Source organism: Myotis davidii, unplaced genomic scaffold (genome assembly GCF_000327345.1).
Source record: "Myotis davidii unplaced genomic scaffold, ASM32734v1 scaffold370, whole genome shotgun sequence".
Lineage (NCBI taxonomy): Eukaryota > Metazoa > Chordata > Mammalia > Chiroptera > Vespertilionidae > Myotis > Myotis davidii.
In genome coordinates this window covers 12,262,811-12,280,920 of record NW_006288615.1, presented here as the reverse complement: position 1 = coordinate 12,280,920, position 18,110 = coordinate 12,262,811, and the positions used below count along the sequence as shown (strand labels likewise).

The following is an 18,110-nucleotide window of genomic DNA, read 5'->3' as shown; positions in this document are numbered from 1 at the left end:
GTGTCTTTTCTGTCTTCATCTACTTGGCATTCAAGGTGGATCTTCTTATTGATAGCTGATTGCACAGGCTCTAACTCCTTAATGATATGTGGTTTGTCAATTATGATTAACTCTGCTTGGCAGATGTCGGCTCCAAACTTGTTAGAAGCCATACAAGAGTAAACGCCTCTATCTTGAACTGTAAGGTTTGAGAGTTCTAAAATGTGCTTGTTTTCTGCATCTGAAATCTTGCGGTTAGGGGAAGGTGGCAGAGCAACACCATCTTTCTGCCAAATGGTTTCAATCACGGGAGTCCCTGTCACTGTGCAGAGGAACTTGGCTGTCTTACCCACAAAGGTTGTAACGGACTTAGGTCTGGAGAAAAAGGTTGGTGGATATGCCTCTGCAAAAAAAATGTTTTCAATATTATATTTTGTCCCCACCAAAGCTCTTGCTATAATTACATATTCCAAGTAAAAAAAAAAAGATGAGTTATATCTTCAGATAAACATGAGACATTATTTAAAATAAGGTACACATTGAGACGGCATGGAGGGACCTGGAGAGTATTACGCTAAACAAAATAAGCCAGTCAGAGAGAGACAAGTGTCACATGATTTCACTTACATATGGAATCTAATGAACAAAACAAACTGACAAACAAAATAGATCCAGATATATGGAAGCATGGAACAGACTGACGGATATCAGAAAGAGGGGTGGGGTGGGGGGTGGGGCAGGAAAGGAGCTTAACCAAATAAAATAAAAAGATTTGTCACAGAAAAGGTACAAGAGAATTCTTTTTAGAGGAGTAAGACAGCATTTTAAATGTCTCTATCAAAGGAAAGAAAAAATGTTCCTTTATTTATCAACATTAACTTACTATTGCTAAAGATTTGTTCATTTTAGGAGTTGATTAATTGTTTGAATTATTTGATAAGCAATTCAGCTGATACTTTAATGCTGGCTCATTAGAAGACTATATGAGGAAGATATAAACCGAACTTGACTTTTCTGAATAATAGAGATATTCAGTGGTAAAAAGCTTGGTAGTTTTGTAAGTCTCTCTAACCCTCATGTCAACCACCAGTAAATCCCTAAATGACTCAACTTTGAAAGCAACCCCTAAGGCATTTCAAACTTGTAAAAATATTTATAGCTGTAATTCTCCTTTCCAGCCTGAATTTTGAAGCAAGTTTTTAGGAACCTCCCTTTCCAATACTTAGAAACCATCCTCCTTTCTCTCTTCTCATATTTGAAGCTTGAGTACTAGTCCCATTACTGAATTGGCTTAATTTGGGTAAAGAAATTTCCAAAAGTGTCATTACAATTAAAGCCATGTACATGGTCACATGGAGATTCTTTGATTGCAAAGTGAAAACCACTGGTTGGGTCCCCATGGGCCTGAGTTTCAGATTTTCTGATCTGTAAAGAGGTTATAGAAGAATGGAAGTTACAAGGAACTCTGACTTTTTCAAGTCAAACAGATGCGCTGCTTTTGCCTTCCCCCTTCATGTTCTCATTGAAAAAGGAGACCAAGGGATATAGCCCACAGTCCTGCCCAGACATTAGTGCATGGCGTCTCTTAACATGACCCTAAATCATAGTTCATACTTTGCCTTGAAGGGGTCGGGGGAAAGAAAGATAGAAAGAGAGAGAGAGGAAAGAGCTACTGATTTTTTTCTAATGAGGGAATTCAAACACTTGGTGAGTGTTAAGTACGCTAATGTCATCCTGTGTGTCAATTAAGATATTGGAAACAGAATATTTGTGTAGTTGCTCTTATTTTTAAATAAAAAGTAAAACCTAGAGTGAGAATCCCAGTTTACAGTCCTGTATTAGTTCCCCATCTCACATTAGAATTTGTTTCACTTTTAGTCTTATGCTCTGGCTTTTCTTAGTTTGTAATTCTGTTCTTAAGTAATTAACTGGTTCCAAATTATTAAATATACTGGGGTATAATATACATATGTTTTTAGTGGCACCAAAAATTTTGGTGGTCCTGAAATTTTTATATTAAGGGCCATGCCATTTGTAGTTATTCAAGGTACTAGTCATATCCACCAAGATGGTCCTTAAAAAAGAGAAAGAGATAAAAACAAAACAAAATCTCTCAATACAATACCAATTTTCAGGAGCCACTGCTCATTTGATTCCTTAACATTTTCCTCAAAATAATAAATTATTTTTATTTAGCTATTGTTAGAACCATGACTAAATAATGATTTCTTGTCCCGCACAGGTTCCACAGCACCTCACCACCATGTTACCATGTTACCATCTTGGCTACTGGTCTCTCCAATTGGTAGAGCACACACTCCAGCACCTGGATGAAAAGCAAATCAGGCAACAATATGAAATGCAAGGACAACCTCAGATTCAGTGTTCGGCATTTACCTGTCACAGTGAGTGTGGCTGTACAGCTGACACTGCCATACTCATTAGAGGCTTTGCAGGTGTACTCGCCGCAGTCCACAACCTGGGTTCTCAGAATTTCCAGGCTGGAGACATAATTTGAAGATCGAATCGAACACTTGTCACTCTCGTAAATTTCTCGGCCAGCTTTAAACCACTGGAATCGGACATTAGGGGCACTCTGGATCTCACAGGTGAACTTGGCGAGGTGGCCCAGAGCTACTTCAAGGGGCTCGATTCTCCTCTTGATCACGGGGGCAGCTGCAAAGGGAAGCAGAGTCCATTAGCAGGCCTCCTTATCAGGCAGAGCGCATTTTTCTTTTCCTTCTAACTTTTGTTTAAAAGTAAAACAGTTGAAATTGGTGAGACGGATTGCAGCAGGAGGACAAGTGACTGGAAAATGAGAAAGAGCACTGAAGGCAGAAGAAGACAGTAAGCAGCTTTCAACATAGTCAATCATTACTTTGCAGTGAATTGTGAAAAAATTATTTAAATGTGATGCTACTGGCTTACATGCATAACAACATGACATATTCTTTAAATATACCATGCTGACTAGAAACACTGAGAATAATGTGAAAAAACGTGATCTACTATATAAAGTAAAAAGTGAAATAATGGCAAAAATGAAATAGAAATAAGAAACTTAAACAGACAATTAATCATGGTTATTTTGAATTTGGGGATGAGGCTGGCCATTTTAGAGTATCTAGGCATTCACTGACAGCTTTATATCATGTTATTAAAGTCTTTCCATATAAAAAAGAAACTTAAAAGCATATGTACTGGTATTATGAAACTATAAAAGCATGTCTTATTTTAAAAATGAATAATGGTGTAGATACAGCATTAGCCAGTACGGCAGCGAGGAAAAAGATAGGAGTGAATAACCATGATTATGTCTGTGACTTCAATCTTACTTTAACTCGACTACGTTCTGGCAGTGGCAGATAAGTGAAAATTTGGTGATGAAACCTAAATCATTACAATCCAGTGAATGTTAGAGCTTGATCTACTTAATCCTAAAAATCCAACCTCTTTTGACTACAGTGAGTTTTGCCGAAGTTGCTGTTTTTCCGTGGTCATTCAAGGCCTCACAGGTATACGCTCCTTGATGCTCTTCTGTATTTATGTTGTCAATTTCTAGCGTATATGTATTTTGATCTTGGAAACACTTGAACTTTGCATCTGAAGACACCAGTCTACCCTCAAAATACCAATTCACCTCTTTGGCATTTGTTATGGATGACGTGAGCTTAACAAGGTCACCTTCCTCAGCAACAGTGTCCACCAAGGGTGTATGTATAACAGGACCACCCCCGGCTTCCTGTATCTCTACTAGCCCAGCCTTCTCTAAACCACTCTCAGAGGACATGTCTTGCTCCTCAGGTGGTTTTGGTATCTCATCCTGTTTTTCGTCAGAGACAGCAGGGGTGACAACCCCGTCAGTGAGAGTCGCATCCACAACGTTGACCTGACTTTCCACTTTAAAATAACTGACCTCTTCTGTTGGGACAAAATATTTAGATTCAATTTCTGGTTCAGTGATTGCTTCAATCTTCTGTGAATCTGAAAAAGAATCCATCTCTCCCTGCAAGCTTGTTTGGGCTCCTTCCTGAAGCCTGGGGCCCTCGGCTGTTAAGACGTTTATTTCCTCACATATAATAGCACACAGAGCATCCTTAAACTCAGTTTTCAAGTTAGCCGTTTGAGGATCAATGCCTTCAATCGCAATGGTTACTTCTTCTGTTAGAGACTTCACAGTGGTAATAAGGTAGGTGCACATAATGCGTTTGGGCTCTTGGGTGAAGTTTATGGCCTTGACCTCCACCTTCTCAATGTTTCTCAACCACTCAGAGAAAAGACTCGTTTGCTCACTGGCCACTGCTGCTTGCAAAGCCCTGCGGATCTGCGTTTTCAGGTTTAATCTTTGCTCTTCTGGAATACCAGAAAGCAAACTTTCCTTGGCGAGAATGTCACGGCCTTGCACTTCCTGCACACCCTTTATCGCCACCGGCTCTTTCTTATACTCGATGGTTTGGTTAGGGGGCATTGTCAAGTGGTCTGAATGCTCTTCCTTGAGCAGTACTTGCTTTTCCTCACATGCTAGTGGGAAACTTAAGGATTTGCTCTCCTCAGTCCTGGCCACAAAATCGTGAGCTGTACTTTCTAGTTGATCCGCGCTTTCCATCAAAATTACACCTTCTTCTGTGCACGTGTGTTCTGAAGGGACCTGGGGCTCTCGGTTTACCTCAGAGACCACAATGTCAGGACCCTCGAAACTTTCCACGTGCCCCTCAGCTAAGCTCTGACTCAGGATCAGAGCGCTGTGTGCCTCTTGCTTCTGAGGGGTCCCTATTTGTTCTTTGTCCACACCAGGTACTGTCTTGTTTTTTGGTGAAAGTAATTCCTCAGCCACAGAAGTTGGATATGAATGGGCTGGAGGTTCTTCTATCAATGACTGTGGATAAGTCCCTTCAGGCTCAGCTAATAAAGTTCTCAGAGGCTCGGCTGTTAATGAACTAATTTCTTCTATGGAAATGGCACTTGGGAAAATTTTTTCAGTATCTGATAGAACCACCTGTGATACAGGCATTAGAATATCTTCTTTGGGGAGGGTTTTCTGGGACTGGACAACCTGCAGGTGTGAACTGGAAGGTGGCTCCTTGGTAGGCTGAACATGGAGAGTGCCATCGAGAGGAAGAAGTCCCCTGGTGCTCTCAGGAGTCGGCATCTCCTGCTCCAACAAGACTGTGGATTGCAATTGCTCAGCTGCCATCTTCAGCTCTGAGTCAAGTGTTTCAAAGGCCGGGCCCTTTAACGACTTCTGTGGAAAATCTTGGGGAGCCATTGGGGTGGGCTTGGCTCTGCAGGGCGCATCAGTCATGTCTGTGTCTTCCAGAAGCACCAGCAGCTCTGCAGCACAGGTGGACTCACCCCACACGTTCTCTGCTTTACAGACATAGAGGCCGCTATCTTCCTTCTGAGGGTCATTGACAATAAAGGTCCCAGAACCATCAGAATTATGAATGATAGTGTAATAAACATTGGTGCAGAGCTGTTTGTTTTCTTTGAACCACAAAACAGTGGGTGCAGGCTCTCCAAGTACCATATACTCAAAGATGGCAGGGAGCCCCTGAACACAGTGGATTGGTTTTAATTCCTTAAGGAAGTAAGGAGGACAAGGACCTTCAAGCTTTTCCAGAGATTTCTCCACTGCTGATTCTAGTTCAGTCTCCTTGCGTCCCTCTCCTTTGGAATTTATTTTTAGGTAGGCACTACATATTGTCTGTCCATATTCATTACTGGCAATACATGTATACTCTCCCTCATCTTCAAATTTTGTGAACAGAATGATCAAGCTATGATCATTACCGTCAAAAACAAATTTGTAGTCAGTAGAAGGCTTTAACATTATTCCATTGAAGAACCACTGAATTTTAGGTTTGGGGACGCCAGTGACCGTAACAGATAATTTAGCCACATCCCCTATGCTTATTTCAGCATTTGACACTTCTTTGATAAAAACCGGGACACTGCCTTCCTTTTTGGAATAGAATTTAGTTGAATGAACTGGAGGTTCAGATAAAAGTTCAAGTGTTTCCTTTCCTTTAGATAGCTGAAGGTCAGAGCTATAGGTTTGGAGTCCTTCCTCAGCAGACAGAAGACCACTAGAAAACTCTGTATGGGGGGAAAATGATTATTATTTTACCATCAATTTTATTTAACAACAAAAAAATGAAAGTCAAAGGATTATGTATCACATGATGGTCTTCTTCTGCCTTATTCCTGGAATCATTAGATTATCTTGAGATTAACTTATTACAAAGCACATTTCTAAGTGTTTAACCTTAGTTTATGATATCACATTATATGATTATGAAGCGTGTACTAATGCAACTTTCAGTCACTTCATTTGTGTTAGAGTTTATAAATGTTAAAGATGTTCTTAGGAATTTTTCTTTGTGCTATAATATCAATACTCAAGCTTGAAAAACTGCTGGCTAACTATTTGTACTAAAAGAATCCATAGTTATTTAAATCAATTTTTAAAAGTTTCAGAATTATTATTCATACATAAAATTTTAATATGCAAAAATATCCTTATTATCAAATTGAAGACTGATGATTTCCAAAATAAATCATCTATATTCTAGTTACTGCTTATAAACTGAAGCCATTGTTAAAAACAATGTTTAATCTGAATTTATGAGAGAACTGTTTACAGTTACTAGAAATGCAAGCCATCTTTTGCCCATGTAAACTGCCACAGTACTATAACAAAGCTTTGATAATAAGACCTATGTTAACTCAAGTTAGTCAATAACATGGGAGAATCAGAAATGAGAGAAAACCACTCCAAATTAAAATCTTGACTGGGGCTCCTGACTCCCATGCACTCCCTCCACAGGTCTCTTTAGTTCCACCTTTGGTGTGTGGTCCCACCTCCCACTCAAACGGCCTTTTGGGGAGGACTGTGGAGCATGTGGAAGAGGTGCAGTGTGGTGTGAGATGCTTTCACCACTGTGCTTTCTGTGCTGTGTATGGTTTGCAGGAAATCTCAGATAGCACAATAGCGACAATTCAAGATGAAGAGGTCTACTGCAAGTCCTCTTGTTGCAAGAAGTATGGGCCCAAAGATTATGACTAAGGCCAGGGGCTCAACATAAAGTGGGCAAGAGACTGTCTATCAAGCCAGTGAGTGCTCAGCCTCACAGGCTTGCAACAAATCCAACTACTTCTACATTTGCTCAGAAATACGGAGATGCTAAGAAATGTGTCAGATGCGGGAATTCTCTTAATGCTGCTGAGAAGAGAATTGGAGCTGGAAATCCTGTCACAAAAACTGTTTCCAATGTGCCAAGTATGGAAAGAAATCAACAACTCTGAGTGATTAAGAGGGCACATCTATTGTAAAGGAAGCCATGCAAAGAACTTGGGCCCAGGGGATTTGGCTATGGTCAAGGAGCAATGGTCCTTATTCACCCTCAGTAAAGGTGTAAACCAAGAACCAATATCACACACTGAGAATCTCTACATAATCTACATACAGACAATCTGACACTAAATACTTAATTACTGAATATTACCCTGTCCTTGGATAGGCTGGCTGACTCCTAGGTAGAGAGCACTGTATCCTTTTGCTTTACTCATACAAATTTTTAAGAACCAATTCTTTTACATTTTAAACAAAACATCAGCTTGAAAAACCACCTTGATTGTATTCTATTAAGCAAGAAATACCTATACAACAATTATTGAACAGAAAAACAAAACAGTGAATAACAAATACTCTTTAAACAGTATTATGGACAACAGAATGAAAGGTGTGTAATTTGATAACAGGAATTAGGATTTTCATTAAAGCTGTTATGTATGTACAACAGCCCCATAAATAGTAGTTTTATTGCCTGACTCAAAAGCAGTTATATTATTTTATTAGTTCACTCCAATTGCATTACATGAACTAGTCTTATAACTTAATACCTTTCTGTCCTAGTGGATAAGCATTAGAAGGCAGGACTCCAGTGTCAGCTAGCTATAAAGGTACTGGTAAAACTTATCTATAACATGTAGAATACATACTCAGTTATTTATTATTTCAATTAGTTGACATAAAATCATTGATTAATTTCATATACTAATGGTGACCACTTAACTTTACATTTAAACTGTAATGTATTACTCATGCAGCTTTCCCTTTACTTGAACTGACAAAATATCTGTAAAAGGGGATGAATGTGAATATAGTTCATATACCCCTACTCACTAATATCTTGAAATACTCTCCCTTACTTCTAAACATCATGTATTAACCATAAAAAGATAGTAAATAAAATTCAAATGCCCTGAAACATGAAACATGTGGTTTAAAATACATGTAGTAGTAGCAGCTAATAATTATGTCTAACTTCAACTATGTAATAATGAATTCTTTATCCAGAATCAGAGAAATTAATATTCCAGGCTTTTAAGTTATGTGCCATTGAGTCAGAAAATTAAAAATATTTCAACAATTAATAAATAAGCCAAGTGTTACCAAAGCTTACTTTTCTTTATTCAATCACTATTATTCTGCATATCCTCAAGTCTAATGCATTTGAGACTAACAGAATTTTAATGAGCAAAACAAAGCCCTCCTTGTTATGTGAATAAAAGTATATTTTTCAACATTTCCTGCAAATCCACATTTTTTGGTCTTTCTTATTTATTTATTTTTTTTAAAGAAACAGGCTTTGAATTGTTGCAATCTATGCTCTACTATAACAATTGGGTAAAATGTGCTTGTCAAGTTTATCATGACCTGAATTTCTAATTTATTTAAACCTCCTTTAGATGACTAAAAGTAGAATAAATCCGTAAGTCCCTAAACTATAGAATTAGTTTTATTTCAGGGAGTTAAGATGGATACATTTCATTATATCTATAATGATGATCACAGATATTGTATGCACACTGGTTGAAACAGATTGCTCTACAAGAGTGTATCTATCTTGATGAGTTATGGTGACTTAAAACAAGTAGAACAAATGTTTTGGGGGGGCATGGAGGTGACGGTAGGAGCCTTACTGCTCTGTCTACATTCTGCACATATTCCCAATTGCTTATTTAATTTGGAAGGGCTTTTAGGGAACTCCCATTGTGGGAATAAAAAGGTAATACAATGAAAGAAACATGGCAATCATAATTGGTTATATGAATCCTTTTGAAAATTAAATTTACATTACATTTTTTAGAATTAAAATTAATGTTTAATACATTCATGGTACTTAAAAATTGCTCAATGTGGAGAACAAATATAGTCATTGGGCTATATTTAAGAGTTGAGGGTAGGAATGATTCATAATTTCATTACTATATTTTATTATTTCTTTCATCATCTGCCGTATAACTAAAATTTATTCTAAATTATTTTTAAAAAGTTACCACTGGGATGACACAGCGAGTTGAATGATCTCCTCTTAGGATTTCTGGTAAAATCCCCCATTTTCAGATAAAAAACCCCTACCTGAATTTCTCTATATTTATTACAATGTATATGAGAAGATTTAGGTTCACATTGGTACGTAGGTACAATGCTAAGGATTTTGTGAATTTATTATCATTTTAATTTTGAAAAACAAAAAAAATGTCAATTTAGAACCATATATAAATCTTGATTTTGAATGCTTATTAATTTTGAGTTAGTTTAAACAATGAAAATGACAGGAAAGCCTATTATTATATACAAATACAAATTACCATACTGTCTCAATTCTAAAAACGTTCCACCTTCCTTTTCCTAATTTTAAAGATTCTGAAATTGGACTGCAGTTTAAAATCTTATGTAAAAATGTAATACGGTAGTTTCTTTTCTCCTAAGGAAAATATTAATGTTGCATTTTACACTTGATGCCAGCTTTACACTTGAACTGAGAAAATGAGGTATTTCCCAAAGTAAAAAGATGTGTGTTTGCATATTCTGCAAATGTCCAGATGGTATCTATCTGAGCAGCACCATTGGTCCCTTCAAAACCAGCAAGGGTTAAAAGACTTAAAAAAAGGAATATTAATAATTAAAACATTTTTAAAAGAGCCAAACGTATACTGAGGTTGTAATGTCAAACAGATTACAGTCAAACCTTGGTTCTCAAATGTCTCTCATCTCAAACAATTTGGTTCTCAGCCAAATTGTGGAACAAAACTTCTGTTTTCTACTTGACAACCCTTTCATGCTGATACCTCAGCATGACAAAAAGCATCTCTCAGGCAACAAGTGCCATTGTTGCGGGCAGAATCTAGCTATTAGTACAGTTTTAAATCATAAAGAGGCTATCAAGAGTGCTAATGTGGCTCAGGGTGTGAAAGCGCTCAAACAACAGCAATCACAGGCAATCGAAGAGATCGAAAAATTGTTGATTTGTATAAAGGGAAAGCAGTTTGCCAGTGATAGCATTTCGGAGGCAATGATATATGAAAAAGTAAAGATGCTGCATACGGACCCCTGAAAGACTCCTGAGAGGAGTGCTGAAAGTGACTCATTTAAGGCTAGTAAGGGCTGGTTGGGTAAATTTAAGAAAAGAAGTGTTTGTTCATAGGTTAAACAGTACATTAGACACGAACTGTATATAAGAAAGATTCAAACAGGGAGTCTTAATGGGTCTGGAAGGTAGTAATTCAATTTACATTACTTCTAATGGGAAAAAATAATTCAGTTTTTTATTTTTTTTAACAAATCACTTCTTAAACACCCTTCTGGAATGAATTAAGTTTGAGAACCAAGATTCCTCTGTATATAGTTAGTTACCAACTAAGCAAAGCTGGTTTCTATTCTTTGTTTTATCTCTTCTGAGTAAATAAGCATTAATTTGGCTGTAAAAGGGTTATAATTTGAAAAAATTACTTATATTCAGAGCAGAGAGGAGATTCTCACTAATCTGTCTATGTGGTCATCTGACATGGTCTTCCCTTTTACATTTTACTTTACTGATATAGTTTACCTCTAAGAGAGAGTACATTCTGCTGAAACACTCGGAGAAGGAGAAATGAAGGTAAAGTAGAAATACAATTAGGTAGCCATAGAGATATTTAATCGTGCTTGATTTTTCACAGTATAATGGACACAAGTGATGATTCCACAGTTTAGATATTTAGATAACAGAGTATTTACATGTATTACAAATATGAGACGTCCACGTGGAGAAACTGTGTTCCCAGGGGTCTTCAATGTAATGCATTCAAATAGAGTTGACATATTTGGAAATTTATTAGATCTATATAATTTGGAAAATATGAAAGCACTCAAATCAAGTGTAATAATTACGAAGGCACTAAAACATCGTACAAGAACTTTTACATTAGGGTGAGTGCTGCACAGGTCTCGGCCATTCCTCCGTTGTTGATAGCTACACACCTGTACTCACCTGCGTCATCTTTTACTAAGCCTGTTATGAATAAGTTGTGGAACCCTATGCCTCTTTCCTCAGCACTGAACCTTGCTCCTTGCAACAATTTCCCGTCTTTGTACCAGTAAACTGTGGGTCTTGGAGAGCCACGAACTAAACACTGGAAATAAGCTGCTGTGCCGATCAGGGCACAGCAGTCAGAAATGCCTCTAATGAACCTGGGAGGCCCTTCCACCACCTGAAATTCAAAAAAGCTGTCTGCATACTTCCTCTTTAAAACTAACTCTTCTTTCAAACTGCTTAAAGTCACTCGACTTTTCCTTGTTATCATAGCAGATACTTCGGAATCTCCCATGGTGAGAAATCCCCGACAGATAGCCTCTCCCACACTGTTCACAGCTCTGCACCTGTATGTCGCACTATCAGAAAGACAGACGTTTCGAATTTTAAGGGTGTGACTTCCGTTCTCCTCACTAATCACATATTTAACATTATCTGGCTCAATACACATATATTCTTTATACCATTTAACTTCGGGACTAGGGACACCTATGACTGAACATTTGAACACAGCATCGGAACTTTCTGGAACTTTAAAATCACAAATAGGCATTATAAAACGAGGAGGCATCTCAAATACTTCTAAGTCAATTTTTAGATCTTTGTCTTCTCCTCTTGAAGCCATATTTGGATCTGCTAAATTCAATGGGAGAACATCTAGGCTCACGATCATGCTTTTATGATCAGGAGTAAATTCAGGAACTGTGACTATTTTCACTTGCTTCTCAAATTCTTTGACATCTTTTTCACTTAACTCAACTTCCAAGACAATCTCTTGAGGAGAAGGTGTTCTTGATGATGAGTTGTTTTCCAAATCAAACTCCATGACATGCTGATGTGTTATTGGAGGTGGGAGTGCCACTGCTCTTTCTTGTTGAGGTACTATATCTACATCTGCAAAGCTCTTTGCTTCCCCTATGATGTTTACAGCATGGCACATGTACGCTCCCCCCTCTCCTTTCTGAATGTTAGAAATTACCAAAGAACATACATTACCCACCCTTTCTATCTTGATTCTTTCATCTGGTTCTAGCAAAGATTTATTTCTATACCATTTCACACCAGGAACTGGAATGCCCTCAACTTCAACAATGAAGCCTAATGTTGTATTTTCATATATCTTCCTTTTGGTCAGAGGTTCAATAAAAGATGGAGGCATTTCATTGTCTTTGGGTTCGATGGCTTCATTGGGTGTGCCAAATGAGTCCGAGCGCCACACTTCATAGGCTGAGCTTCTCTCTCCTGTAGGTGTATGGAAATGCTCATTTGGCGTACTGTCCTCTCTTTCTATTTTTGATGGGTGCCTTTTAAAGTTTTCAGTGGGGTTTGGTCCTCCAGTAGGAATATAATATCTTTCAACTGTTTCTCCTCCTAAAGGTGTAGAATATCGTTCTAAAGTCTCCCCTGGGGGTGTGGAATATCTCTCTAGAGACTCCCCTGGGGGTGTGGAATATCTTTCTAGAGTCTCCCCTGGGGGTGTGGAATATCTCTCTAGAGTCTCCCCTGAGGGTGTGGAATCTCTATCTAAAGTCTCCCCTGCAGGCGTGGAATATCTTTCTGCTATCTCCCCTTCCGAAGGTGTTGAGTACCTTTCAGCAACTTCCTCTAAAGGCGTGGTTCTTTGAACAGTCTTACCTCCTGCGTTTGTTGAGGATTGCTTAGTTGTATCTAATGGAGCAAAATATAAATCAGGAGACTTTGGAGTTTCAAAATGTTCAACAGAGGATGGTGGGGTATAAAACTGATCTAACTCAGAGATTTCCTCACTGCTTATACTTCCCACATCAATGGAAATATCAGATTCAGGAGAAAATGGGCGACCTGATGATTCCTGTTGTTGGTTGTAATATTCATACACAGTGTTGAAAGTTACTTCTTCAACCTCCATGGACGTGGTTGATTCGCTCTGGACAAGTTTTGCCGTGTCTCTGGTGTCTTTAGTTTCAGGAACTTCATGTTTTCCAGCAGCAAGTAAATACTGTGTTAGTGAGGACTCGGAGTCCTTTACCTCCATTGTGTGTGCCTCGTCCAGTTTAGGAAAACAAGTTTCAATCTTTTCTTCTTCAGTAGTGAAGAAAGAAGTTTCATTTTTAGCTTGAACTTGATAAACGTTTTCTTCTTCAGAGACATCATTTCTTTCACTTCTTTGTTCATTTGGATTCTGTTGTTCCTCAGTCATCAAGAATGAAAAGCACTGGCTCAGGGAGGGTTTTCTGTGGAGTGAGTCTGCTCCCTGAACATCACCTCTGTGGTCTCCAGTGGCATATTCCTGTATCCCTCCATCCTGCTTTTGAAATGATGTCGACTCGTGTTCCAAAGTGTGTTCTTCCTTCATTTCACAAACCTCTGAAAGCTTTTCCTCACTTGCTGCTTTTTTCAAAAGTGAAATGAAACTTGGATCTCCATTTTCGAAAGAACTTTTCTCAGGAATATCAGTTTCTCCTACATCTGCAGATGAAGTTTGAAGTAGGCCACCTGCCTGACTATGGATTTCATCAGAAAAGATTTTAAGAGAAGTATCCATGTCTAAAATTTCTACCTTTTGTTCCTGTATCTGTTGGACTTCTTTCCCAAAATAATAGGTCTTTTCATCAATACAACTTTTCTTCATCCAGTCCTGACTGGAAGAAATGTCTTGATTTGTAAGTATGTCATTTTGCATTCTTTTAGACATATCCTGTGTATCAAATAGTAGTATTTCAGGGCCAGGAATTTCTTCTTTATAAGGTGTTTCCCATTGTGGCCTAGATTCCTGGAAATCCTTAGCTGCATCTCCTATATGAGAATACATTTGTTTTAGATCAAATACAATGTTCTCAGCATCAGTTGTTTCAGAAGCAGGATGTTGGATTTTAAAATAAGCTTCTTCTGGTTGACCACTATCTAATTCTTGGGATTTTAAATCTGGATTTTCTATTTGAGAGTGAAACTGCTTTAGGTCAAAGGTAATAGGAGTTTCATATTCAGCCCTTTCAGAAACTGCAGACTGCTCTATAAGACCTATTTCTTTTTGTTGCTCCCTCTCTTGTACTTTAAATTCCCCATGAGTTTGAGAAGAAAGCAGCTTTAAATTCATTATGATGTCAGATGAATCTGGTTCAGTGTTTGGAGACATTTTATCTGCCTGATGCATGTTTGCCTTTAGGTCACTTGATTTTGATTCTCTTTGATTTAATGGAAAGTCAATGTCATCAGGCTTCTTTTGAGGAGGATTAACAAATGATTTCTTGGTAGCTCTTTTCTCTAGAACTCCTTTCTCTGCATGTTGTAACTTTTCAAATGCAATGATTCTATGCTTCACTTTTCTTCTTGGGTAGTATCTCTCCTCACCAAGGGGTTCTTCATATACAATGGTAGATGAGTCTTTTGTATCGTAACTCTCAGAAGTTTTCCTTGAGTGGATATTTGAGAAATGGTCACTTTGGGCATATTCTTGCACATGTACCCTTTCTGGTTCACCAAGTTTTCCAAAATCATGCCTAACCTCTCTCCTAATTTTAACTTCACTGAAATCATCAACAAATGGGTATGGGTAAACAGTACCCTCTGCTTGGTGCAGCTTTGATTTTTCACTTACACGCCCCTCTTCCCATTCATCCTGACATTGTATGAGTTCAGCTCTGATAGGTCTGTTGGTTTGTATGGACCTAGAAGCAACCTGCACAAATCTGGGGACTTTTTCTCTAGAAGATATGCAGTGAGCATGGCCTTTCTGGTCTATTTGCTTAGTTGTCTCAAGATTTTGAAAAATCTCCCGGACAGAATATTCTTTTACATGACATTGGGAAGTCAAAGGACCAGCTGGATAATCATACAAGTGTGCCCTTATAGATTCTCCCTGAATTTGTTGACCTTTGGGATTTCTTTCATAAATTCCACCAGTATTTTCTAATTGGCTATATTCCCAGTGAATGACAGGTTCCACTGTGAGATCGGAAACACTCTCAATGGTTCCTGAACTGTTTTCAGCAACACATTTATATTTTCCCGAATCTTGAACATCAATATCATGAATATATAACCTGTAGCTATAATCAAACTCTTCAAACTGAAACTTTGGATCCTGCTTTAAAAGGACTCCATTTTGAAACCATGTTACCACTGGCTTAGGCTCCCCAGATAACAAACATTCAAGTACTATGAAATCCCCTTCTCTACACCTGGCATACCTTGGCATTTCTTGTAACATTTTTGGTGGCTCATTAGTAATATCAGATGAAAATATAAATTTGTGTTTTGGTGACTGAGTAGCCTTATCTCGAGGTGCTGCTTGAGGTTCCAACTCTTCAAATTGAAACAATTCCCTTGACTCTTTATCCTGTTCTGGAGTAGGAGTTGCTGCTGTTATCTGAATTTCCACAGGAAAGGAAAGCAATTCTATGTCTGCAGAGGAAGGACCTGGTGGGGTAGTTTGTAACATATGGAGACTTGTTTGGCCCTCTAGTCTCAAAGATGGAGGAACGTCTTCTGCTTGGTCAAACACCAATGCCAGCTCTTCTTCTTCATCGGTGTAGTCATGCAATATTGGGATTTTATGTGCTTTGACACCGGGCCTTTGTTTTGCTTTCACTTTTAGTATACCTGTTGTCTTTACTGTTCCATATTGGTTAAACAGCACACAGGTAATAGAGCCTTCATTTTGAGGAAGAACAGAAGTAAAAGTTAATGTTGAATAGTTTTCCAAGGTCTGAATGATAAAGCCTCGATTATATGGGATTGGTATATCATTGCTATACCATGTCACTATGGGTTGAGGATATCCTTGAAAATGACACACGAATTTACAACTGTCACCTTCATAAACCTCTTGAGATTCAATTTCTTGAAGAAATGAAGGTGGGCAACGTTGCAGATGTTTTTGGAAAGAATTTTCAAAAAATCTTGTGGTTTTTTCTTCCTCTTCAATTTTGAATTCTTCAGCTCTTGTGAAAGTGGAGTGTTGTAATTCTCTCAAATCATCCTTTTTTATTCTTTTACTATCTATTTCTTCATCTTCTTTAATATGTGTAAGTGTACCAAAATCACTCGTATGTGGTATAACAGCTTGAGACACCTTTTCAGAAGTCTCATCTATTTCCTTATTTTTATACACATTAGTAATATATTGAGATGACTCTCCAATTTTAGTTTTGGTCATAATTTCTTCAACTCGTCTTTTTGTTTGGGTATTCTCGTTTACTTGACTTCTACCATGTAAATGGTCTTTTGGTCGACTCTCTTTTAGAAATGCCTCTTGGCTCATTCTTATTTCAGTCTGGAGGATTTCTTCATCAACAGTAGTTGGAAAACTTGTGAGAGATTCTCCAGGTTCTATATTTTGATCCATTTGATTAGAATATTCAGTTGAATATTCAACCTTTTCCCTATTTTCAGCGAGATCAGACACTGACCTGCTTTCCATTTCCTCTCTAAAGAACATAGTATCTTTATTACTAGCTTCCCTTCTCAAAGTTCTTGAGCTTAGTTTAGATGGCATATCTAAAAGAGATAACTTCTTTTTCTCCAGTAACGTTTTTCTAGCCTCCCGTAAACGTTGCAACTTCCCTTTGGTCTCCTCATCCAGGAAATTTTCACCTACGTTAAGCCATCCTCTGACATCAGATTTACTTTCTAGATATTCTTCATCATACATAAAATCTGTTTTCTTGCTAGGACTTACTGTCTCAAAGTGTATAGTTCGCATCATTCCCTTTTGTTCCATATCTTGTTTTTTGTTAAAGGGAGAGCCAGTAAACCTCAGGTCAACCTTCATCCTGCCCTCTTTCCTCTCAACTAATGTCTCTATATTTTCATTTGTCTGTTCTGCCCTTTTCAGAAATTCTAAATATTTCTCATCTTGCCCTTTTTGAATAACAAGCAATGATGCAGTTGATTCAGCATACCCTTCACTATTAATTGCTAACAATCTATAAGTTCCAGAATCTCTGTCTTGGACCCTTTTAATCTCTAAGCTGGAAGAGTGCTCATGTAAATCACTCTCAGTTTTTATAACCCGCCGGAGACCTGTTGGGATTGGCCGATTGTTATAAAACCAAGTCATTTCAGGAGTTGGACAGCCAATTAATCTACATGTAAAAACAGCAGGTTCACCCTCTAAAACATACTTAAACGTAAGTTTTTGGGTAAAAGAAGGCTTGAAATATTCAGGCCAGGAGCTTGTAGATAATATTCTACTTGCATATCTTTTAGCAGCCATAGAGCTGTGGTCTACATCTTCAGAATCTGAAAAGGCATCGCGTGTATCTCTTTCTGAATGTTCAGATTCTTCCTCGGAGAATAATTCTGAAAAGAAATTAAATTATAAAGCATTTTACTATTTTCCATAGTATTTGAAAAAGTTGAAAATAAATGAAATTGCAAAATGGAAATGAAATAAAATGCATGCTACAGATTCTCACAAATCCATAGAAAAATTCACTCACCATATTTGTTCGAATAAACGCAACACCATGCTCTGTTTAAAAGATTCTGACACGAAAATCGTTCGTTGTCTGGTCTTTTCTTCAAACTGCTGAAATTTCTTCTTGAACAAGCAAAAATGCATTTGAAAATAACATGTTCCTGTGCATATTTGTTTTGAGAGCAGGAAAACTTTGTTCCTTTAATGGCTAAGAGGAAAATCTTACCTGACTTGCAGAGAGTGAAATAAACGCCCTTTCTGATCCTTTTGATTGTAGATTAAATTTTTAATAATTAACTATTTTAAATATATATATATATAAAAACAATAACCATAAATATATATAATAAAAAAAAAAGACGTTTATTTTA

At 37.7% G+C, this 18,110-nt stretch overlaps 1 protein-coding gene and 1 pseudogene across 1 annotated transcript in view; one reads left to right on the top strand and one right to left on the bottom strand.

Annotated features, from left to right (window-relative positions):
* Positions 1-18,110, bottom strand: part of TTN (titin) — a 283,199-nt gene that overhangs the window by 207,018 nt on the left and 58,071 nt on the right. Inside the window, 1 exon segment of the mRNA XM_015561820.1 lies at positions 2,377-2,655. Within this exon segment, the coding sequence (XP_015417306.1) occupies positions 2,377-2,655 (279 nt within the window).
* Positions 6,632-7,389, top strand: LOC102774950 (annotated as a pseudogene).